The following is a 22,490-nucleotide window of genomic DNA, read 5'->3' as shown; positions in this document are numbered from 1 at the left end:
CGTCAGCGATTCATAGATCCAATTCTCCGACTTCAGCTTGAATATTGGCAATATTGGCTGTAGCTTAAATTGATTTCGATTACTCCGTAAAGATGTATCGAATTGTTGTAATTGAGCCTAGATCAACGCCAGTTATGAGAAGTTAGAAGTATTGGCTGGTTAAGCTCCACTGTCTCACCTACCACCCAGTAACTTACAGGTGTTTCCTCTGAATCTGCACTGAAGCTCTTCAAAACAGTCCCTGCCCTGCCTGTGTCAAACTTATTAATTGCTTTTTGCTTCTCGCATCATCATCGACCATCTTCTCGCTTCTCCCTCAATGATTGACATCACTCCCTTGCTTACAGATGCTCCACTGTAATTCCATGTCTTGCCGACCGTTACGGCAGCGAATGGTCCTTTTTTCTTGTTCTTACTTCTCTTCTTCTCACTGAGACTTAGCCTGCGGGCACGTGTCACATACCAGACTAACCCCCATTGTCGACCGGGTGATGATTTCAGGTTTGATCATCAAATTGACATCAACAACAGTTCGAGAGAGCTACGTTTACCTCATTCGATCTCCTGCATGAAAACACATGGCCTAGGCTTGAAAGTGATATCACATCTCGCCCAAATCATCTCATCTCGTCACCTTTCGCTTCTGGCACGTGCAGACGAGAACCATGTGGTGACCGATAAGCGTAACGCATACACGCATACCTGACCCAGTTCTAATGATCTCCCTTACATCTGCGGACCACGGACCCTCTCACACTACCCTGTCTGCCTGTCAAGTCTGTCATAATCTGATCCTGGCCTGCTTGGGTTCTCCGCATCTCCATTGTTCCCCTGGCTATTTCTCATTATCGTCTCCCTGCTTCCAGATCCGAGTCTTTCCCGGCGGAATCGCGTATGAACGGCAGCTTGGAGGAGAGCTCTGCTCTAGTTCTCTCGACCATTTTGAGGCCGAGACCTGACAATGGGGATCAGAGTTTAGCTTGCATACCAGTCTTTCGTTTCAGCCACGATGCCATCACAACAATGCTGCTAGAGTGGCCAAGGTGCTTACTGATGGACTATGATCGCGTCCGGTGATGCTTTGCGACCGGGGAGAACAGTTCTAATTATTCCCGGGTGATGCACCAGCACTAACCACTAACTCACCCGCCTCGAGGATCTTATCCTCTCACTGACGCAAAACTGTCTGTCCCATGGTGTGGACGAGTTCAATGCCCAGCCGCTATCTGCGCCCTTGTTAATAATGTCTTGGCACACTGGAACACCATGTCCAGTGCTGCTCTGTCTCGACGCTAATTGGAATTCAGTTGCCTTTCCTTACTGATGGCAGCTTCAAGTGAAAGTTCTGTCTTGGCGCCCATTCAGCTTCCCCGGCCCTGCATAGTTGCCGTTCGCGGACAGTAGCTCGCGGCATTTTCCCGCTTGAGCTTTTTGTGAGAGCCGTAGGCATGTTCGCGTTCTCCAAGTGGAGATGCGATGTGATATCTAGACATGTCACAGCAGATTCCAGCAAGCAGCCTGCATCCCGAGATGGAGGTAACAATGCAATGCTCGTGGGCAACACAGACAGACAACTCCCTTCTTGTCCTCCCTTGCGCTTCGTCCTTGGTTTCTTTCGTCCAAGGATCAGCAGCTTCCAAACCTTGAGGTCGAAAAGAGTCAAGGCCCATTAGAGCCCGTCCGCGGCGCTTGGTGATGGTCTATAGCCTATACGAACCCACCTGTCTTGGTCTGTCTTGATTTGTTTTGCTTTTTCGCGGCGCGACCATTGCCTCCCCGACGGCGCCACTCAGATTCCCACCTCATTCCTGTCGTCAGGGCGTGGCCGTTAGTTACATTCATCTCTTCCGCTACGAGTGCCAGTGCCAACGCCAGTCCCGATGCCAGTATCACGTCCTTGGTTACCTGGCCTGTGCTATGTGCAACTGCAACAGACCCCGCCCATCCATTCTTTGACTTGCCCACTGCAGGCCAATTTCTCGCTTCCATCCCATGTCTCTCGACGTTTACATACAGTACGTACTTTCTATGTACATGGTCTCGTCGATCTAATAGACTCATAAGCCCCTGCCTCCCTCGATCGACGGTGTCTCGCCCTGCATGTCCACTTCTGGCCACTCTTATATCCACTATTCCCTGATGACTTGCTATTGAGTTCCAGTCCGAGTCAAATCACATAAGTGTCGTGGTGCCCTTTGAGATCGTCCTCCTCTAAACGCCAAGGCAGTGAGTCACGTTGATTCGTGGTCTGTTCTTGTCGTTGGGCCTTGTTCGTCCCTGCATCAGCCTCCATGTCTGTGCTCGCTCCTCGGATTCCAGTGGCTATATACTTATACAGACAAGATCCAAATTCGCGCGAGGCTTCACCTTCGCCCTCAGCACCATCGCCTCCTTCGAAAAGACGTTCAGTCTCGAGCATGACAGGCTTGCTGCCGTTTGCATTACCAGCTCCCCGCTCAGAGACACCAAGTATTCTCGACAAAGAAGTCATTGACGACATGATGGATTGTTTTCCCGAGGTGCTGGTCAGAGATCTGGAAAGATCGAGCTCAGTGTTCATGGCAAAGAACATGACTGCTGGCATGCCATCCGCTCCCGTCTGGTTTGCAGAGGACCAGACCACTCATGGTATAATGGGACCAAGTCGAATCATTACTTCCCCATATCAATCCGGATCCGTGCGAGTACAGAATTTAGGGTCTATAGAAGAGCGGCAGTCAATGGTGTCTTTTCTTGAACACCGTGGGCAAGGTGTTGATGAGATCGAATCTGACGAGGAGTCCGAATCATTATCAGAATCCTCTGAAGCCATTGAGGTGCCTTCTATCAAGTTACGCGAGCAGTCCATTGTCACAACAGCGACATCTCTCACATCGGCCAGTGGAAACCCACCATCGCCCAAGGATCTCATGTCACCCACACGAAGTCAAGAATACAGTTGGATTGATGTTGATTCTGACGATGATGATGAGCCTGAGCCTCAAAGTCGGGAGCAGTTGAACACGCTAGAAGAGACCGCTGCTTTATCACCACGACCTCCTACACCCCCAAACACCGAGCCTACCTTTGATATCACTGTCATGATGGAGGCGCCCAAACCTCGGCTTCACAGAGTCTGCTCCTACATTGACGAGTCTCCCAAACAGAGCAAACACAAAAGACAATTCTCTGTAAAATCCATGGACGCGCCAACAATTCCCCCCAGAAAAACATCCCTCACAAGTGCGACGGATTTATTAGACACAACTCCTCGGATCGTAATACCCAGCTTTGATTCGCGGATGGGCCCGGACAGTCAAGGTTACACTAAGCAGTTACCCTCTTACACCCAGCGCTTTCGCGATGAGACCGACAACAACACAATCCTTCTCAAATCAGACTTTGGATCAATTGAGCTAGAAATCGAGGACGAAGACACATTCATGGATCACTGTCCACCTCCCCCACCACTGTCACGACCTGACACAGTTTATATCGAACAAACTCCACCTCCATCACCACTACCCACTGTCGAATCTTGGCTAGATGACTCCAGTCCTCCATGTCTGCCTCAAATTCCCGTTGACGACTTGGCAAAGGCCGTGCCACTGCCACCTGATATTATCGAAACACTACGAGTCTCAATTGCTTGCTTCCCAGAGACGATGCTCTTGTCATCTAGCTTGACAACAGAAACAATCCGCGCCTACTCGAAGAAAGTTCGGCAGCCTTCAGTCGACGCTTGGTCTGAGCCAGCCAACGACTCATCGACACTGCACCCACGAAAGTCAATTTGGAAGAAGGTTGTCTCACATGGTCGCGACTCAACTAGCACCAGACGTCAGCGGTTACACTCGTATGAGAGCAACACACATTCGGGCGCCGCCGCATCTCCAGTGCCCTGGGCCTCGCTGCGACATGTGTTTCCCGGCTGCTCAGATTACATCTGTGACGCGCTGTATGCGCACATCGTCGCCTACAACTACGTTTCACGAGTTCCACGCAACCAGCCATTAGGACAGCGAGCGTCGACCTCGGACTCGAAACAGCAGGGTGAGAACATCCCCAAGAAGGCTGCATCGCTTCTAGGCCTAGGTGCAACTCAGCTCAACCCCTCACCTAGTGTTGGTCGGTTCGCCAAGAAGTTCAGTGCTCCCCTGACAGTCATGGGATTCGGCAAGGAGGAAACATCTACAGCAACTGTTCAAGACAATGCGACACGAAACATCGAATCAGGTCTTCTTCGCTGTATCTCTAGGCTAGTGGCTACAGCCAGGATGATCTCTGAAGGAGGTGCTGGGGAGGAGAGATTAATGGACACGGAGCCGCCACAGGAGGTCGACATGATTTTTGTGAGGAGTATATGTGAGATCGTCAGACTATCAGAGGAGACATCATGAAGCCTGGTCATTGAAGCAGCACAAACCCCCGGGGCATTGACCCAAAGCGCTCTTTTCAGCAGCCTTTTTTTATTATGTTGATATATGGGAATGGTGTTAATGGTTGTATACCCTGATTGACAGGTTGGGACTTTTTTACTTGGCCTGTGGACCAACGAACTCGAGATAATGCAGTCACGTCGACTCTGAATTGAAACATTACCACTACAAAATCTTACTTAGTACTCCCCTGCTATTGTCAGCCAAGTAACATCTGACTGTTTCAGCCCTTCCACCAACACTCTCATCTCCCCGTCTAACGTTGCACCGAGGCCATGGATAACTGCCTCGCCAAGACCGTCATCCCAGACCAAGGGATAAGAGGCTTGAAGCTATCGAGGATAACAAACTCGCGGGATAACGAGGCTTTTCGAACTACCAACAAAGCTACACTAATATTTTTTTTTAAAGTTCCCCGTACGGGCGCTGGTCCCTGATTTATCTGAAGGGGGAGTTTATTCAGGCTGAGCTATGGCGTTTTAGATCGTGGAGCCAGATGGTTCCCGGAGCTAACAGTCTTACTAGGGGGAGCTATAACCGACTACTATCTTAGCTCGGATCGAGAAAAAAGGTCATGGTACTGTAGTATTCGTCTCTTCGGGTCCGAGGCTTGCCGTGATTTGAAATGTGTCATGAGACGACGCCAAGAGATCTAGGGATTTGTGTGTGTGTGTGTGTGTGTGTGTGTGTGTGTGTGTGAGACACATGCCCGAAGGAAGTCGGTATTTGTATTGATTGTGGGAGAGTTTTTCTCTCCTTTTTCTTCTTAAATCAAGGACTATGACCAATTCACCGAATATACAGCCAAGGGTCCTTTGTCGTCGCCAAATAGCTCATCGTACCACTTCGCAGCGTGACCTGGCTTCTGACACACAGCGTCCCAGTCTATAGGCGTGAAGTTTGGTTCGATTGGAGAGAATACGCGGGGGCTTCTCAGCTTATCTTCTTGCGGCGAATCATACGAGATCTTATTTCCTCCAAGATCGACGTTTGCAAGTGTGATGGGTGAGGAGGTTGATTGGAGACGCTGGGTGATGAGATGGCGGAGGTGAGGATGGTACCACATCTTGTGCCACCAGTTCTTGAGTCTGAAGCCTTTAAGCCCGTTTATGTAGGCGTTGTGATGGATTGCTATTGGAGTTGTGCCGAAGAAGAAGTCTGTGTAGAGGGGGATAGTACCCCAGTTTGTGGAAGAGAGGAGTTTGTCTTTTATGTTGCGTAGTTCGGATGGTATACCGTGAATGCGGATATCCCCTGGAACACCGGCTTTTTGAGATTCTTCGCGGATGTTGGTCTCGTTGGAGAGATTGACGAAGTATCCGTCTTCTTCGGACGAACATGTTGGTGGTGCCGTGGTGAAGTTGTAGTCTAGACCGATACCGAACTCGAATCGTTTTCCAAGGAGGGCCGCGTCTGCGATATCACGAACTGCACGATCGAGCGAACTTCTGTCATCGAACGCAGTAGATCTATTCCACGAGGCTCCAACATGTCTCATCCACTCGCGCCAAATCTCCTGGTCCCCGATAACCTCTCCAATAAGCGCCTGGTCACTCCAAAGTTGACGACCTTTCATGGCCACTGCATCAATTTTTTCTTTGGATCTTTTTAGAACATCTCTCAATGTTCCCATAGAGCCCATGATAAGACCGCTGTTCACACATCGTGGCCGGACCTTTTTGTACTTGCGCGCTGGATCGAAAGACCATGGGACTTTATCTGTGTCTTGTCCATACATGTCTTTCGGCATAGGCGATTCAGGCCAATGCTCATAGTGAGGAACAGACCCAGAATAGGAGTCTGGAAAACAATCTTTTGCTGTAGTGACGATTATGTCTTGGCGAGGTGGTGGTATAGGAAAGTCAGTGCCGATGCCGAGATCTTTCCACTGTTTGCGTATCCTTGCATCAGCTTCACTGTTAAGGCGATGATATCGTTCTAGCAAAACAGAAGGCGGAAGTTGAAACCACATATCATAGGCATCGACCAACACCGCTACATCGTCATGGCCTACATCGTCGCTTTTCGATTCAAGAAGTGTTTCGATAGCGGCAAGGAGACTTTCGAGCTTGGCGATGTGGCTGCCTGCAAAGTGCCATGCAGGTCGATTGTATTCACGCTTCCAGTTTAGGAGAATGGGCATTGGATAACCCATCGCGACGGCGGACATTATGGTCTTGCAGAGGTTGATGTGCGGTGAGTCTGCGGGCATGAAGAGACGCATGCGACGGGATGCGCTTGGTTTGGAGGATCGTTGAGGGACTGCGAGAGCTTTGAGATCTTTGACGGTGAGAGTTGATAAATCATGATGGCTGGGAAGAATATGATTTAGTGGTTGAGAAAGCTGATGTTGTTAGTTGAGTTGGTGATGGTGAAGGTTGGTTGACTTACAAGTCCCGTATATGTTATCCAAGAGGCAAGAATGAATGTGAGGGTGATGACTATCCACCTGAAGCTTTTTAGGTATCGCGGTATGAACCATGAGGGCTTCAACTGAGCCAGAACAGGGCGGGCTGACTGGGCAGAGGGAAACGAAGCATCTTCAGGGTCAGCATTTGGGGCTCTTCTCATCCTGGAGGACGAGCGATGTGATATTGAAGACGAGGTCATTGAATCACCTTGATCATGTTGATGGGAGTGCTATAATCATCTTGGACAATAGAATCTAAGACCCTCGTGATACATGATCGTCATCTTATCTCTTCTCTTTCGTCTCTCATGATACTGTAGTCTACCTTATCTAGGTATCATGACTCTAGCCTCTGTAATCCATCATGAACCCACTATCGACCGCAGATCTTTAGCGTTGAATCAATATCAATCAATACGCTACAGCCAATCACTCGGCATCGTGCCCTTGGTTGCAGCCCCACGTGGTCCGACAAGAGGCTCTACATCAGCTTCCTCTTCCATCCAATCTCCGTACGTCATTTTACGCTGGTGATGAATTGATTCGTGACAAGATGCTCTGTATTCCTTAATCGGGCAAGGTATTAGAGTCATGGCTTCTGGTATTTATCCGCGCGCGGTGTTTGGGCCTCCGTAAACCGTATTCGGCCAAAAAAGCGAAGGGATAAATAAGCTTACATTACATTTATTGACTTTAAAGTATCGGTTGATTTGTTCTTTGTTGAAAAGCCTCTTTTTTCCCCTTCGATTCTTTATTCTGAATCTTTCATGGGGAATTCGAGTGATGGAGTTTAATACGAATGCTCAGAGGAGCTCGAGGTTGAGTCTCACAATGCTAACGTACCTCGGGTTCGCGATTCTCGGTAATTTTGACTGTCTTCACATGAAGCATCAACTGACCACTCACTTTCAGGCCTCGTGAATGCGATTGTGCCCTTCATCGTACACTCAGCAAATTATCTCATCATTCCTTATCCGCGATGGATCGTTCTTCTCATCGAGACTCTTCCAGCTCTGGTGACGAAGCTGTTAATGCCACATGTTCTTCACCGTGTTCCCTACTGGATGCGTCCTCTCACTATTGGAGCGGGTTGGATCATAGTGGCCATCGTCACAAACGTCACGCCGCCTAATATTGCACCGCCACTTCGAATCTTGACATCAGTTTTGGCATCGATATCCGCTGCTGCAATGGAAGTTTCGTTTCTGGGAATGTTACGATATTACGGCCGTGTTGGACTCGCGGGATGGGGCGCTGGCGTTGGAGCTGGGGCTGTGTTTTGCGCAATCCTACCCTTTGTCTTGACTGTTTGGCTGGAGTCCTTTTTACGGGACTTTATTGACTGCATTTATGCACTTACAGGTGCCATGCTCGTGGCTTTCTTTGTCGTCCTCCCAGGCGCACCCGTCAACTATCCTCACGCGCAACAAGAAATGTCAAAGGTGGATGTCGAGGATGCTTCTCTGCTAGCCCAGGATCCCGTTGAGCAGCTCTCACGCATGCTCAGCACGAGAAACCGACTCAATCTTACTAAAGCCATGATTCGACCATTCATGATGCCTTTGTTCGGAGCATTTGCTATTCAGGCCTTGGCATACCCAGGCATAGCTCGAGCCTTGCCTCTTCCTACGTCGTACACGTCGTTCTTCTCTTACTTCACCACCTACGGCCTTGCTTTCCAGCTCGGCAACTTTATCTCCCGAACGCACACGCTTCTCTTCCGACCCACCAGTACCAAGGCCGCTTTTACCATAATCGGAGCTTCGACATTCATCTTGCTCGCCAACTCGACCTTTCTGATCTTCTCAGCAGAAGTCCTTGTTGGATTACTGGCTTTCGGGGCCGGTCTTGGCGGAGGAGCAGTCTATATGACTATTTTCGACCGAGCGCTGCAAGATAAGTCTTTCGAGTCGGAAATCAATTTGGAATTTGGTCTTCAGATAGTGGGTGTCGGCGAGACTACTGGTGTTATTGTTGGTGGGTTGCTGGGCGTGATGCTCGAGAGTCTGATGTGTAGAGGCACATTTACAACTACAAAAAGATGGTGCCACACAAGTCACTGATGAGAAGGAATAAAGACGTTAGAAATGGCCTGGATAGTAAGATTTATGATTGAATGAACAATTAAATTCCATTAGAATTGCATCCATCTGACAGTCATCGCGAGCCAGGGCTCAATAGGCCGAGATCATGTCCTTCTAATCACGCATTCATATTCTATAGTCTAAAAAACAACGTTCTTTGGTATTTCTTGGCATATACTGTTCGTTTTGTTCAAGGAGAGCATTCTTGAACCTCATTCGTCAGCTTCACCTATACCCATGAGGGGACTAGCCATAAGCACAGCCACCTCACTATATCCCAGGCTTCAGCTATAACCTCAACTCTTATACCATCTCATCAATCCCCTTCATTTTGCATGAAATCGAATTCACTTATCTCATGACTACCATCCATTGTCATCGCCCTTCAACACAGCTACCGTTGCCCTTGTTGACTGGCATTCCCTGCCATCATGATGAAACGAAGGACTCACAACAAGTCTCGACACGGCTGTCGAAACTGCAAAAAGCGCCATGTCAAAGTACATACCCTCACCAAATTTCAGAATAAATGATTGACCCTCTCAGTGTGACGAGGGAGGCCCTCCTTGCACCAACTGTCTAGCCCGCAATTTAGAAGGCTGCTCATATCTCACCGAGCCACCAACCCAACTCCCAGCAACAGAGACCAGACGCAGAATAGAACTTGAACTCATGCACCGCTGGACATCATCAAGCTACAAAAGCCTGGCGAGTATCCCTGAGGATTACCAATGGCTACAAGAAGACATGGCTCGCTGGGCCCTTAAACACGAATATCTCCTACAAGGCATGTTTGCCTTCTCAGCTCTCGAAGTCGCGCTCTGCGGCGGTGCTGTAGTCGTTGAAGAAGACTATGACACTTATTACGCCAAGTTGGCGGTGGAGTACTACGATAAAGCAAGCCGCTCGTTCAGAGCACAGCTTGAGAATGTCAATTCTGAGAATGCCCAGAAGATCTTCATGTTCTCCTTCCTTGCTGTTGCTGTTAACATGGCTCTCGGCCAATGCAGTGCTTTCGAAGAACTTTACGAGGGTGTTTTGGAACGCATGGTCACATTGTGGGAGCTTCTCATGGGAAATGCCTCTATCGCCAATCAGCACTTCGACGCTTTGATATCAGGAGCTTTATCACGATCTACAGAGGCTCTAATGTTACGGACACAACTTCAGACTGAGACACCTACATCTTTGAGCAAAGAAACTGAGGAAGCTCTGGAGAGTCTAAGCACTATCATCAACAAAGCCTGCGAAGCACCGTCTGGTTCAACTCCCAACAACCAGTCCGAAGCCAGCGTCCGAATCAGCTCTTACCGCACCAGCTTCTCCGCCATACAAACGTGTTTCGTTCAAGATTCCAAAGATGTATTCAAAGGAATGGCCATAGGGTTTCCAGCTCTTGCAGGACGAGAGTTTGGGCTAGCGCTCAAGAGTTCAGATCCAGTTGCTTTGCTTCTTATGGTGTTCTGGGGAGTGCAGCTTGACACGTTGGGCAAGGTCGCTTGGTGGGTTGGTACGTTTGGTAAGAAGATGGTGGATGAAGTCTCGGAGATGCTGTGGGAACCTGATCCCGGATTTGAGGTTATGACTATGTCGGAGTGGCGAGAGTGTATCACTTGGGCGAGAACGGAGGTTGGTCTGACACCCATCGTCGAGACTACAGAGGAGTAATGATTTATGGCTGCATTTTGCATGTGTAGAACTATGCGGCGTGAGGTTTGGTTTGGACTCACCACTTATTCAGCTTGTTTGTAGGCTACGCAGATACCCAACTCAGTTTAAAACCATTTTCTGTGATTGAGCGGCGTTCAGATCTAAACCAGCATTACAGCATAACCGATTGGTCTCAGATAATCCAAGCTTGCGCTGTTTCCCGTCTCTTTTCTGGTGCTTATGCGGCCCTCCCTTAATCAAATCGGCAATGTTTGCCTGGTATCTTGGTCTATTTTCTCCTTATTCCTTGCCCCATCGAGAAGTTTCGTCGCCCTCCTTCCACTCGCGCTCGACATAACCAAGTTCCTGCTTGACCTTCTCCACAGTCTCCTTGTCGCCCGTGTTCTTCCCAATGTTGTCACTATAGCGGGTCAGTTGATAATATTGCGAATCTAGATACGGAGCACTCACCTGATCTTGACAGCTGGGCGGCCTGCCGCCGAGCTGATCTTGATGACAATGTTCAGAGGCACTGACTTTTTGCCAGTCGTGAGGTGCACAAAGTCGTTGGTAAGGTATGTTCCCACACCAAATGTTGGCTGGAAGCCAAGGTCCTCAGCAATCTTTTTATACTCGAGACACCTCTCAATGTTCAGTGAGTCAGAGAAGACAATCAGCTTCTTGTCGGTAATACCCTGCTTATCGTAGAACTCTTTCATCCACTTGGTGTACTCTGCAGGGTCGCCGGAATCTTGACGAATACCAGCAAAAGTCTCCGCATATGTCTTCATGGTTCCGTCAGCCTTCTTGAAGGTCTCTGCTGGGAAGCCACCCTCGATAGTTTGCACAGGCTGGGTGAAAGCTCGCAGAAACTCTTGAGTTCCAAAGGTGTCGGTCAAAGCAATGCCGAGCTTGTTACCGAAACAAGCTACCCAGTGTCGCAGCGCAACCTCAGTAGCAGACCTGTAGTCACCGATAATAGCGGCAACACCCATGAACCACTCGTGGGCGACAGTTCCTACGGGAGGGATGTTGAAGCGCATAGCGAGATGGACGTTACTGGTTCCAGAGAGCTTGCCAGGGAATCCCTTCTTCTCGGCTTCTTTGGAAGCTTGCACCAATCCTCGGAATACAAGGGCCTGGGTGTGGTAGTCGCGACGTCTTCGTGTGCCGAACTCGGATGTGATGCATCCTGCCTCTAATAACTTGAGTCCCTTCTCAAATGCCTGCTTTTCTTGGCCCTCATAGTTCCAGTCTGTGTCCATGAACTTGAAGTACGCCTCGGATGTAAGAGCAAGCATGGGGATTTCGTAGAGGATCGTGTCAACCCAAGTGCCCTTGATCTGTATATCGACGTCGCCCTCAATGGAGTCGTCTCCATTATCCTCTCCGACGGGAGTGAAGGTAGCAACAACTTGTTCTCGGGGGCTAAGTCGGAATTCCTTGAGGAAGTTGAGGTAGTCGTCGGAGAGGTAGTCGCAATGCTTCTTGAGAAAAAGGTATTCGTCGGTAGAAAGAGAAATGTTTCCGAGCTCTGTCCATCAAGGTTATTGTCTGAAATTTAGGGGTGGGATCACCAAAAACTGTGTTTCATACTTCGAATCTGCTCTTCGAGCCACTTGAAGGCGGTACGCGACAGCTTCTTGTCTGGAGTTCGGTTGGTGTAGGCGTATGTCACAGGCACATCTTTGAAGAACTTGAAGACGGCACATTGCATCGTCAACTTGTATAGATCAGTGTCGAGGAAGGAGATGACGCCCTCCGGGAAGGGCGAGGAGCTGTTGAAATCCATGACGGGGCTTGTGCGTGTTGTTATGACGAAGTCGAAGTCGGGGGAGAATTTCTTTCTCTTTTATAGTTGGGGCCTTATAGAGCTTGGAGAGCAGAGTTCGGGATTGCGGAAGTAAATCGAGGAGATCGAGGATAACGCGGCTCGGAAGAACGTGGACTAAGGACGAGGACGATACTGAAAAGACAGGACCGACTTCTGTGTTGTCGGTTCGCTGTAGGTTACGACGTTTGCGAATTTGTGAGGTTCCGTTGAGTCATGAGAAGAGGTCTAAAAACGACGGAAATGTGACGCATTCAGAAGAGATCTAGAATAGAATAGCACGAATGAACCCACAGAAGAAGGGAAGCAGAGGGGTATGCTCTGAGGGAAGGTGAGGGGTTGGTCGCGGCTGCCATAGTGGATCATTGAGGGGCACTAAGAGCGCTATGACCACATCTTATTTTTCTTTTCTATTCTTTCCAAAGAAAAAAATTTGGTCGAGTTCGCGAGGCTAGCATTCATTTTTCTTCCTGAACTGGATCTCTCTTTACGCCTGGCTACGCGGCGTCAGGTTAACGTATCTATTTCTATTCGCGCAACATTTCTGAGCCAATTCTCGTATCTCAGCGAGTTAATACCCTAATTCCGAATTATCACACGACCGAGGACTCTTTTCAGAGCCCAGAAACCGCCGTTGCAATGGATATCCATCGATGTCGATTCGTTCCATACAAACCTTCAGCCATTAACGCCATAGCCTTCTCACACCCCAAGACGCGCTCAGCAGTACAGGCAAATCTTGCGCGACTCGCTATTGGACGAGCTAATGGCGACATCGAAATCTGGAACCCTACGAATGGCTCTTGGAACCAGGAGCTCATCATTCCAGGCGGTAAAGATCGAAGCGTTGATGGACTTGTCTGGGTCAACGAGCCTGATCAGGAGCTTGCCGATGGGCGCATTAGCGCTGGAAAGTCCCGCCTGTTCAGCATAGGTTATACTTCCACAGTCACCGAATGGGATCTTGAGACAGGAAGGCCAAGGAGACATGCTAGCGGTCAACATGGTGATATCTGGTGCATGGCTGCTCAACCTGCTGGATCCGACAAGGACACTCTCGGCGCCGATCCTCAAGATTCCACCAAGCTTATTGCTGGTACAATCGATGGCGAGCTTGTCATGTACTCCATCGAGGACGATGATCTGCGATTCCAGCGAGTTCTCGTACGATCGCCTACCAAGAAGGCTCAGATGGTCAGCATCACCTTCCAGTCGCGCAGGGTCGCCATCGTCGGCTGCTCCGATAGCACAATTCGAGCGTACGATATCACAAAGGGCCACATGCTTCGTAGGATGACACTGGGCTCCGATCTCGTTGGTGGCTCTAAAGACATCATTGTCTGGTCTGTCAAATGTCTGCCAAACGGCAATATTGTTTCAGGCGATTCAACTGGCCAGGTTTGCATCTGGGATGGCAAGACATATACACAATCGCAGCGCATTCAGAGCCACAAGCAAGATGTCTTGAGTCTCGCTATAAGTGCTGACGGCACATCCATCCTTAGCGGAGGCATGGACCGACGAACAATTCTGTACAAGCAGAACAATGGTGCTGGGTCTCGATGGGCCAAAGTTTGGGGCCGAAGGTACCACGACCACGATGTCAAGTCTATGGCTTCTTTTGAGAGTGGTAGAATCAGTGTTATTGTCTCAGGAGGTTAGACAAGTTCTCTATATCGCTAAACTCTAGCTAACTCGGATACAGGACCTGATGCTAACCCTGTGGTGGTTCCCCTAAAGGAGATGGGACGTGAAAACCACCGTATGATGCCCAGCTTGCCTCAACAGGCTCCTCTATTGAGTGCGCCCAAGGCTCGATTTGTTGTCAGTTGGTGGGACAGGGAGATTCACATCTGGCTTCTCCGAAAATCAGCCAACGACATGTTCAACAGCGCAGGCGACGAAGTCGACATCAATCAGAACCGCAAACTTATCAAAACTATTGTCGTCAAGGGAGATTCCAATATTACTTCCGCAACTATTGATGATGAGGGTTCCCTTCTGATTGTTGCTACTGCTATCGACGTCAAGGCTTTCAGATTAGAACACCAAGATCCTATCAAGCCTTCCGACGTCAAGGTCTCTTCTTCCGAGCTTCCTTCGAAGCTTGCAGGTGTGGGCGCCATTAAGTTGCAGCTCTCACCTAACGCGCAATGGCTCTGCGCGATTCAGGAAGGCTCTCGCATTGTCATGGCCGCACTCGACCCCGTCAGCCCCAGAACATCTCTCATCTTCTCACCCCGTGTACAAAGACTCACACGCTTACGACGAAAAATCCCACGCTATATTCTCAATGGAGGTCTTGGCAGTTACGACAGGACCATTACACATGTCGCTTTCTCTCCAGACTCCAGGATGCTCGCTGCATCTGACATCGCGGGCTACATTGACACCTGGATTCTGAGCGATGGTGAGAAGGCCAAGCCCGAGGATGACGCGTCTTCCTCAAGTGAGAGTGACTCTTCAGACGAAGAAGAGGAGCAGTCATCGCAGGGCATTGAGAAGTGGGTTCGTAACCCCAATGCTAAACTACTACCCAAACTTCATTCTGCAGCTACAGTTCTGTCCTTCTCAGCGGATGTCCCTCGGACCAAGATCTCTCCTAGAGCTTCGCCTGATGGAATAAATGGCTCATCCGACCATGTGGACGACTACACCCTCCTCGCTATCACCTCGTCGTGGCACCTTCTTACTTTCCACCCTCTCCAAGGTTCCCTCACACCCTGGTCTCGACGTCATGCCCGAAAGGACCTACCCGCTCCCGTCCAGGATCTCCTCGACCTAGCCAAGGGTGTCTTCTGGCAAGGCTCTCGTGCTTGGATCTATGGTGTCTCGTTCCTCCTCATGTTGGACTTGGCTCAGGACCTGCCCAAGCCTGTAGATGGCGAGATTGCTGAATCCACTGCCCCGGGCAAGCAGGGCCTTAAGCGCAAGAGAACAGGACCCTCAACCGGAGCAGGAGGCAGAATGGAGGTAGGTGCCATCGCACCCTCGCAAATTCGCAAGCATACAGCTGGTCAGTGGGATGACATCGACATGGAGGATGCCCCCCGACCCGAGGACGCCAATAGCGACGATGAAGCGGATCAGCCTGAAGGTGAACTCGCCCAGCTACGGAACCGTCGTGAAGTGGGCAAAGATCTCGAAGTTGCCGAGACTGGCGGTGAACGCAAGAGCTGGTGGATGACTTTCAAGTACAGACCCATCTTCGGTGTCGTCCCTCTCAGCACCGCAAGCCAGCCTCTCGAGATTGCCCTGGTGGAGAGACCAACATGGGATGTGGACATGCCCGAGAGCTACTTCAGCGTTGAGCAGTGGAGGAAGTAACGGAGTACGAAAAATGTAGATATACGGCGTGGGCGATAAGCTCATGGATTGTAGAGCCATGTTGAGCATAGTTGCAAGGATGATGGCTGTCAAAAGGGCCTGGACTCAAATAGCATGGTCCTAGTTTGTAGATTTGGATGTTTAAACTGGCTATGTAGACTAGCATACGGGCTATCGAATCAAAATTTTGGGATATCGGGTTTCTACTGCATACGTGTACCCATGTCTGAGTTGTGACCATGAAAAGATTTTGTCACTCAACGACATCACTCCTCGGGAGCTACCGTATCATTGATGAGTAGCGTAATAGGGTTTGAGGTCCCTGCTCCCGTCGTCCAGTCTCTGTTTCAAAAGGCTGAACATGTCTCGCATAAAAGAGTGTTATGGATCAGACGAACTCATACCTGAATCACGTCACGCGAACACTTACAAGATGAGTGACTTCTCGACTTACAGCTTAGAATTCTAGACTTCTATGACCAGAAGCAAGGGTCCGCATCGAGAAATAAGATCCCGCGGTTTTATACACTAGACTGTTGCACAACTTACCGAAATCGTCCAAATATTATTAACGAGGCCCCATTGCTTGCCCATAGAACGCGCGTCCTGGGTATCAGGAGGACCAAGGCCGTTAGCCTGACCAATTCGAGCCTGTTGCCGGAATAGCCTCATGTAAAAGAGATCATGTCAAGCCTTTCAAGGCATGTGCAAGAGTGTCAAAGTGAGTGGAGAGATCCATCCGTGAAGTGGCAGATAGAGATGACAGGATGGCTCATGACATGGTTCGCGAGACTTCGATGGTGAAGTGTATCCCATGATCCCTGAATCCCCAACTCATGACAGAACCTACACGACTCATACTTCTGATGAATCACTGGCTGCTTGACTGTAGTTCTGGGTAGTCCTCAAGGGATACGTATCGACAACGGGTAATCCCCAGTTGTGGCTTCGTCATGCTTAAGTATCGAGTTACTAAGAAGAGAAAAAACTTGGAAACTACGTCGAGTCTTAGTTGAACCCAGGGAAGATCCGAATGAGCTGCCAATGAGATTGTCGAACAACGATGAGTGATTGACATCAAGAACGGCATCTAGACGTTGTAGCGGTTGGGCGATCAGGTTGGACTACAGTTGAGGTCATCTGGACGCCTTTCTCAAGACTTTATGAGAGCGTACGTAGTACAGAATTCCCGGTAGCGAAATTCTTAGCTTCGTAATCTGATCTGGCCGTTGACTTTGGCCACATCTCTTGACATCTCTCTTGTCCTCTTGGCAATGCTTATCGAACAAACCGTGTAAATTAATCTGCAGAATGAGAAAGGCGTCAAACATTCACAAAACACCAAAAGTGCCTCTGGGAAATTGTTGAATCAGGAGGTGGCAATTGAGGAAGATCGCGTTGCGTAGACTCTCTGATAGAGTTGAGATATTGGTGTTTGCATGTACGCAAGCAAGCCAAAGTCAAGATGACGCGGCCTTTGGCGGTGTCTTAGACCACACCCCCCGGTTGTAAGCGCAACAAGATCGGCAGGCCACAGCTGAGAATGATTGGCTGTACATGACTGAGCCTGAAGATGCAACTCGATTGACGATTGGGTGTTCTTTTTCGGGCGACAGTGTGACACTACTAAAATTCGATGTGGGAAACGGTGAGTAGATCATAACTCGACGTTAGGTAATTGAGAAAACGGACAGAGTCGAATTCGGCTCCGATTCGACCCCTGTGACTGAGTTTTGACGCGACGCTGAGAGAACGTTCCCGCTGCCAAGAAGCTCTAGAGACGCAGGGTTAATTCCGTTCAGTGGTAACGTTGCCAGGTAAGCAAATAGTCGCCCGTCGATTGTGTGCTCTCTCCGTGAGCACCTGTCAAGTGGGATCATGGGATTGGACGAGGCCGCTTTTCCAGGGGCAGGCGCACGCGATGCAGACGCCAAAGCCAGTTAAGCTTCTTTCCAAGCCCGCCCACTGAGCTGTATCAAGATGGCCAAGATGGTTTGTCTGTATTGTTTGTTGGTTGTGGTTTGGTATTGAGGTGCCTAGCGCTGTGCCATACAAGCAAGGCGTAAGGCAGATAATTTGACTCAAGATCGACGAGTATCAGGTATAGAGATAAAGAAGCAGGTTGCAGATCACTGTGGAGTACTGAGAACCGTACTGAGCATCTTGTTCTGTGTCTGTGTTGTCTCTGTCGACGCTGCACAGATTGTCATCCCCATCGGCCATGTGGAATAGCTTCACTTGTGAACCACATAAAATTTGCGAATATTGGGTATCGACTTTCGGGAAATAACGTCTTCGTGTTTATCTGATATGTAGGTATCCATGGATGTCCTCGTGGGGAAATCATTGAAACAGAACCAAACTTTCTGGTGGGTTGGTGATGCAAGTCGATGGAGGCAGTGGAATTACAAGGGACAAGAGGCCGCGAGTCAAAGTGGATCTAGTGGAACTGGAAATAGCGAGCACCGCCACTGGACAGATGTCTCTGTGGCTAGTGAGATCCAAGATACAGAGCCCAATACAGAGTGAGAATGCCTCAGAGGCCTACAATTGAAACCATAAGCGCGGATGGTTACTATGTCTCGTCGACTATCTACTGATCTGGGATAGACATTGCTGCGCACGCCTTGTCCTACGTATTGCGAAAAAGGATTGCGGGCAGCGTGGCTCAGTATTGGCTGTGCCACGATACTATTTCTTCGGGCGGCTTTTTAGAGGACCTCACCACTGCCTCGTCATCGCCCACCAAGACGAGGGGCACGTTCCCAGCAAAGTACCGATACCTGCTAGTCCAGGGCCCCAGGGTCGAGTGACTCGCAGAAAACTGCAGCTGTCTTTGGCAGCCACGAGAGGGTTCTGTGCTAGAATTTGCGCCATATTGCAATAGAGGAACATTGGATGTAAATGAAACAGTACCTACTCAATATTTGATATTCCGGCTGATAGGTCTATGATTGTGCATTGAATAACCTACTAGAACCGATCACAAGTTTAGGTGGTATTATTTTTATTTTCAAACTTTAGAGTACTCCGTAGTCTACGCGGATATTACAACCCATGCCGAATTAGTGACTGCTCACGCCAAAGACTCAACTGAACTGACCCCATCTTTACAGCGGCCGATCCATCGTTTTCAACGCCAGTCGACGGTTTCCCCGCGCTTATCATCTGCTGGGCTCAGTTAGAGGCTTCACATTGCCACAGCCAGCACAGATACAGATTGTCGTTCCTTTCCCATTATTCTCAAACAGATTCCCATAATTTATCAAAACGTTTTATCGCCTCTTGCAGTTCTTTTCTCCATCTGACCTTATCAAAAAGTACTTATAGCACAAGCAATTGCTGACGCTTGCTAATTCGCTGATGACGAGGATCTAGGCCAGGCGCCACTTCGCTTTTCGGTGTTCCCTAGGTCGACGTACGTACGCAAGCAATACAAACAAAGTGTATCACTCACTGGAAAAAGACTACGTACACTTGCCCTGGCCTACTGAGATTGGCCCTCAAGGTTCGCCTCTTGATGATGAAGCTGTTGCGTAGACTTGAGAATAGTTGACCCGTTCTCACTCAATTTGAGTCAAAAGGTATTACATATTCGTGAGGCTCATTTAATCGTTCACGATAGCGACACGCATCAATATTCGTAGGCTTCAGAGGCCCTAATATTAAATAACAATCGGAGCCTGCAAGCACTGGATTAACCATCCAACCTATCACAGATCAATCAATTCCGCCATTTTATAAGGCTCAGTGGGCGTTTTCTCAGTTCCCCAGTTCCCTGAGCACTCACTTGAACAAGAGTACGAGGCCGCTGTACCAGTACATGCCCCTGCGCCCAGCAGCCCCCACCTCGAGCAACAGTCGACTCCCTCATTGGCCTGGTGCTCGCTGCTGACGCGTAAACTGCCATCGTAGGCTCTGGCCCAGAGTGGGCAAGAGTGAACGAGACGCACACCCTCCCGAGACACCCCGTCCCTTTCCCTTTATTCCCCTGGTCCACCCATCGATTCTCATCGCCGCCTGCTCCTGCCTCTCCTCTTTTGTGCTGTCTGTCTCTCTTACCTGCCTGCAGTGGTCAGCCATTCGCGAGCCGTCAACTCCTCTCCTTTAACCCTTCACTCTCGGCGACGACGAACAAAAGAAGCGAGTCAGCTTGTTTCTACGACGAAAGAGTGTTCGACGATACTCCCGACGATTGAGAAAAAGGAAAACAAACGATTCTGGCTACATTAGTCATCAGCTGGTCAGAGCAAGCGACAACTCCCGCGGCAACAGTCAGTTGGTCATTCTCAGGACCAAAAGGATTCATCTGGACAACGCGTGTACCGTGGCAATCAGGCCTACCATCACGCACCTCTCGTTGCTGACGACGACAATTTACGATCAATATTACGACGACATATCTCCGAGGTTTCTTGGGCCTCGTAAATAGCAACAATTGAGCCATCAACTACCTAGCCCGATCACGTATCCGGGCAACGACATATACTGAAATATCTATTCTCAGCATCTTCATCCACGAACTATCAACTTACAAAACAACATATTAGCAATTATGGCGGGCCAACGTACGCCTGCGGGCGAGTATGGCGAGGAATGGGCCCGAGACCTTCGGGTCCAATTCGAAGGCTTGTTGCGTGACAAGCGTATGAATGATCTCCGTGCCTCATCGCGACAAGGCTCTCCGAGCTCGGGAGAGCAGTCTCCCCGTATGCGAGGCTCTCCGTTCCCCAGCGATAGCCGACCCTCGACATCACAAGGGCCTGGTCTTCCCTCTTACTCCGCCCTGCGACATCTCCCCAAGATCCCTACACCTCCCGCCGCCGGTGATCGCGATTCTCAAAAATTCAGAAACCTCCTCATAAGCTTATCATTAACACCAACCAAATACGAGAACCCCGGTCTGTTGGACGAGGCATTGCAAACCATCCCATTAGATCGTATCTATGGCGAGGCCGAGGAAGAGACTCAGGTCTTGCAAGCTCAGGCTGAGAGTATGGGTGATGGACGACGACCCGAATGGGGTTACCAAGACTGTGTTATCCGGGCATTATTAAGGTATGTCATTTTTCATCCGATCTCGTTTGGATGGATTGACTAACACAGTCGATAGATGGTTTAAGCGATCGTTCTTTAGCTGGGTCAACAACCCACCCTGCCCCGTCTGCTTATCTCCCACCATCGCCCGAGGCATGACTGCTCCTTCACCTGAAGAGAGTGCTTGCGGCGCCCTTCGTGTCGAATTGTATCAATGCTCTGCTCAACATTGTGGTGCTTTCGAGCGCTTCCCTCGTTACGGCGATGTCTGGCGGTTATTACAAACCCGACGAGGACGTGTTGGCGAATGGGCCAACTGCTTTAGCATGCTTTGCCGAGCTGTCGGAGGCCGTGTTCGCTGGGTCTGGAACGCTGAGGACCATGTCTGGACTGAGGTGTATTCAGACCACCAAAAGCGATGGGTTCATGTGGATGCTTGTGAGGAAGCATGGGATAACCCTCGCCTCTATGCTGAGGGTTGGGGCAAGAAGATGTCCTACTGCATCGCATTCTCCATTGATGGAGCTACTGATGTCACTCGACGATACGTGCGCAAGAATCAGCATGCTGCTGAGCGTAACCGATGCCCCGAAGAGGTTCTTCTCTACGTTATGCAAGAGATTAAGAACATGCGTCGATCCAACATGAACAAGGACGAGCGATTCCGATTGGAGAAGGAAGACAGCCGGGAAGACAACGAACTCCGAGGCTACGTCGTGGCCTCAATTGCACAGGCCGTAACTGACTTGGTTCCTGGATCCCCTGGCGGATCAAACCACACTGGCGCAAGCGGAAGCGATACCAAGTTGCCTGCTGAGCAACCTGGTCGACAAACTGGCTCTACAGAATGGTTGACTGCCCAGCAGCAACAATCTGGTCGATATCAACAGCCTCGCGATCCCAGCCACCGACGCCCATTGCCTTGAAAGCCGCGCGCACATACAGTGCGACACTTTCCTAGGCATCGCGTCAGAGCTGCGTGAACGTTGACACTTGTTTGATGACAACCATAGTCATATGATATCCCCCCGGGCCAAACACAATAATACCCGCGCCCGTGGTTTAGTACGATGAACAACCGATACCTCGATGACAGTACCACGGCCCTCAACCATACGACCTCCATGATACTATCACTTCGATGACCTTACGGCCACACACAAATATTCCCTTCATGTCTAATACTATACACCTTTGACAGCCATAGCATAGACTCGGCGTTGAACCATTTCAAAGAGGCTGCCGTCTTTGCGGCATCGCCTGTACCTACTACATCAACCTGCCTTTCGATTTCTTTTGTTATTCTTCTTTGTATAGGGGGCGCATTACGGCGGGGCATCTATGTTCCCTCAGGAGAGCAGGGGCGGGTTCAGTCCCTTGTTTCGGGGCGTTTGGCTATGTTTCTTTTTGGGCTATCATGAGCGGTATGAAGCCAGTCAAAAGAGATGGATCGGTGGATGGAGAAGATAGGATAAATCAATGCCAAAGAGCAGTTCCTTTCTAAGTTGACGTCTTTGTCGAATTGTGAATCGTAGTTCAGTGCACAGTGACTGAAGTTGTATGTAGCAACCCCATGAAAGAATTCACCAATCATCTCTCTACGACTCAACCGACATCCTTGAATGAACTCAATTATTTTCTTGAAACAATGGATGATTCAAAGGGGGGTTTTGGGATGACATTCACGTTGACGTTGTTGACGTTGAAAGGATCAAACACGACCATGGGGAAGG

The 22,490-nt window shown here is 49.6% G+C and overlaps 9 protein-coding genes across 11 annotated transcripts; 5 read left to right on the top strand and 4 right to left on the bottom strand.

Moving 5' to 3' along the window:
* Positions 1–79: 79 nt before the first annotated feature.
* On the bottom strand, positions 80–2,036 carry FVEG_00304 (hypothetical protein; the record flags this gene model as incomplete). Its single annotated transcript, XM_018886743.1, has 8 exons — positions 80–117; positions 198–246; positions 346–442; positions 748–831; positions 989–1,026; positions 1,322–1,485; positions 1,722–1,808; positions 2,024–2,036. The coding sequence occupies 8 exons, from the start codon at positions 2,034–2,036 to the stop codon at positions 80–82; spliced, it is 570 nt and encodes a 189-aa protein (XP_018742357.1).
* Positions 526–5,102, top strand: FVEG_00306 (hypothetical protein). 3 transcript variants are annotated; one of them, XM_018886746.1, is made up of 3 exons: positions 526–2,015; positions 2,065–2,293; positions 2,344–5,102. In XM_018886746.1, exon 3 carries the CDS (start codon positions 2,418–2,420, stop codon positions 4,377–4,379), a length of 1,962 nt encoding a protein of 653 aa, XP_018742360.1. In that variant the 5' UTR covers positions 526–2,015; positions 2,065–2,293; positions 2,344–2,417; the 3' UTR covers positions 4,380–5,102. The 3 variants fall into 3 exon arrangements, with proteins under 3 accessions (XP_018742360.1, XP_018742358.1, XP_018742359.1); XM_018886744.1 differs by having other exon boundaries at positions 2,065–5,102; XM_018886745.1 differs by having other exon boundaries at positions 526–2,293.
* On the bottom strand, positions 4,481–7,066 carry FVEG_14631 (hypothetical protein). Its single transcript, XM_018903563.1, has 2 exons — positions 6,810–7,066; positions 4,481–6,762 (listed from the first exon to the last, which is right to left on the bottom strand). Exons 1-2 carry the CDS (start codon positions 7,026–7,028, stop codon positions 5,197–5,199), a joined length of 1,785 nt encoding a protein of 594 aa, XP_018742361.1. The 5' UTR covers positions 7,029–7,066; the 3' UTR covers positions 4,481–5,196.
* Positions 7,067–7,362: 296 nt separating this feature from the next.
* Positions 7,363–8,976, top strand: FVEG_00308 (hypothetical protein). The gene is made up of 2 exons (XM_018886747.1): positions 7,363–7,690; positions 7,741–8,976. The coding sequence occupies exons 1-2, from the start codon at positions 7,612–7,614 to the stop codon at positions 8,889–8,891; spliced, it is 1,230 nt and encodes a 409-aa protein (XP_018742362.1). The 5' UTR covers positions 7,363–7,611; the 3' UTR covers positions 8,892–8,976.
* Positions 8,977–9,238: 262 nt separating this feature from the next.
* Positions 9,239–10,760, top strand: FVEG_00309 (hypothetical protein). The gene is made up of 2 exons (XM_018886748.1): positions 9,239–9,412; positions 9,459–10,760. Exons 1-2 carry the CDS (start codon positions 9,344–9,346, stop codon positions 10,578–10,580), a joined length of 1,191 nt encoding a protein of 396 aa, XP_018742363.1. The 5' UTR covers positions 9,239–9,343; the 3' UTR covers positions 10,581–10,760.
* On the bottom strand, positions 10,561–12,679 carry FVEG_00310 (nicotinate phosphoribosyltransferase). Its single transcript, XM_018886749.1, has 3 exons — positions 12,159–12,679; positions 11,034–12,096; positions 10,561–10,983 (listed from the first exon to the last, which is right to left on the bottom strand). Exons 1-3 carry the CDS (start codon positions 12,352–12,354, stop codon positions 10,863–10,865), a joined length of 1,380 nt encoding a protein of 459 aa, XP_018742364.1. The 5' UTR covers positions 12,355–12,679; the 3' UTR covers positions 10,561–10,862.
* Positions 12,680–12,837: 158 nt separating this feature from the next.
* On the top strand, positions 12,838–15,933 carry FVEG_00311 (hypothetical protein). Its single transcript, XM_018886750.1, has 2 exons — positions 12,838–14,050; positions 14,099–15,933. The coding sequence occupies exons 1-2, from the start codon at positions 13,033–13,035 to the stop codon at positions 15,718–15,720; spliced, it is 2,640 nt and encodes an 879-aa protein (XP_018742365.1). The 5' UTR covers positions 12,838–13,032; the 3' UTR covers positions 15,721–15,933.
* Positions 15,934–16,000: 67 nt separating this feature from the next.
* Positions 16,001–16,392, bottom strand: FVEG_14632 (hypothetical protein; the record flags this gene model as incomplete). The annotated part of the gene is made up of 2 exons (XM_018903564.1): positions 16,001–16,075; positions 16,270–16,392. The coding sequence occupies 2 exons, from the start codon at positions 16,390–16,392 to the stop codon at positions 16,001–16,003; spliced, it is 198 nt and encodes a 65-aa protein (XP_018742366.1).
* Positions 16,393–19,434: 3,042 nt separating this feature from the next.
* Positions 19,435–22,357, top strand: FVEG_00312 (protein PNG1). Its single transcript, XM_018886751.1, has 2 exons — positions 19,435–20,778; positions 20,834–22,357. Exons 1-2 carry the CDS (start codon positions 20,276–20,278, stop codon positions 21,681–21,683), a joined length of 1,353 nt encoding a protein of 450 aa, XP_018742367.1. The 5' UTR covers positions 19,435–20,275; the 3' UTR covers positions 21,684–22,357.
* Positions 22,358–22,490: the final 133 nt, after the last annotated feature.

This window comes from Fusarium verticillioides, chromosome 1 (assembly GCF_000149555.1).
Source record: "Fusarium verticillioides 7600 chromosome 1, whole genome shotgun sequence".
NCBI classification, from domain to species: domain Eukaryota; kingdom Fungi; phylum Ascomycota; class Sordariomycetes; order Hypocreales; family Nectriaceae; genus Fusarium; species Fusarium verticillioides.
This window is presented reverse-complemented; position numbering and strand designations above follow the sequence as displayed.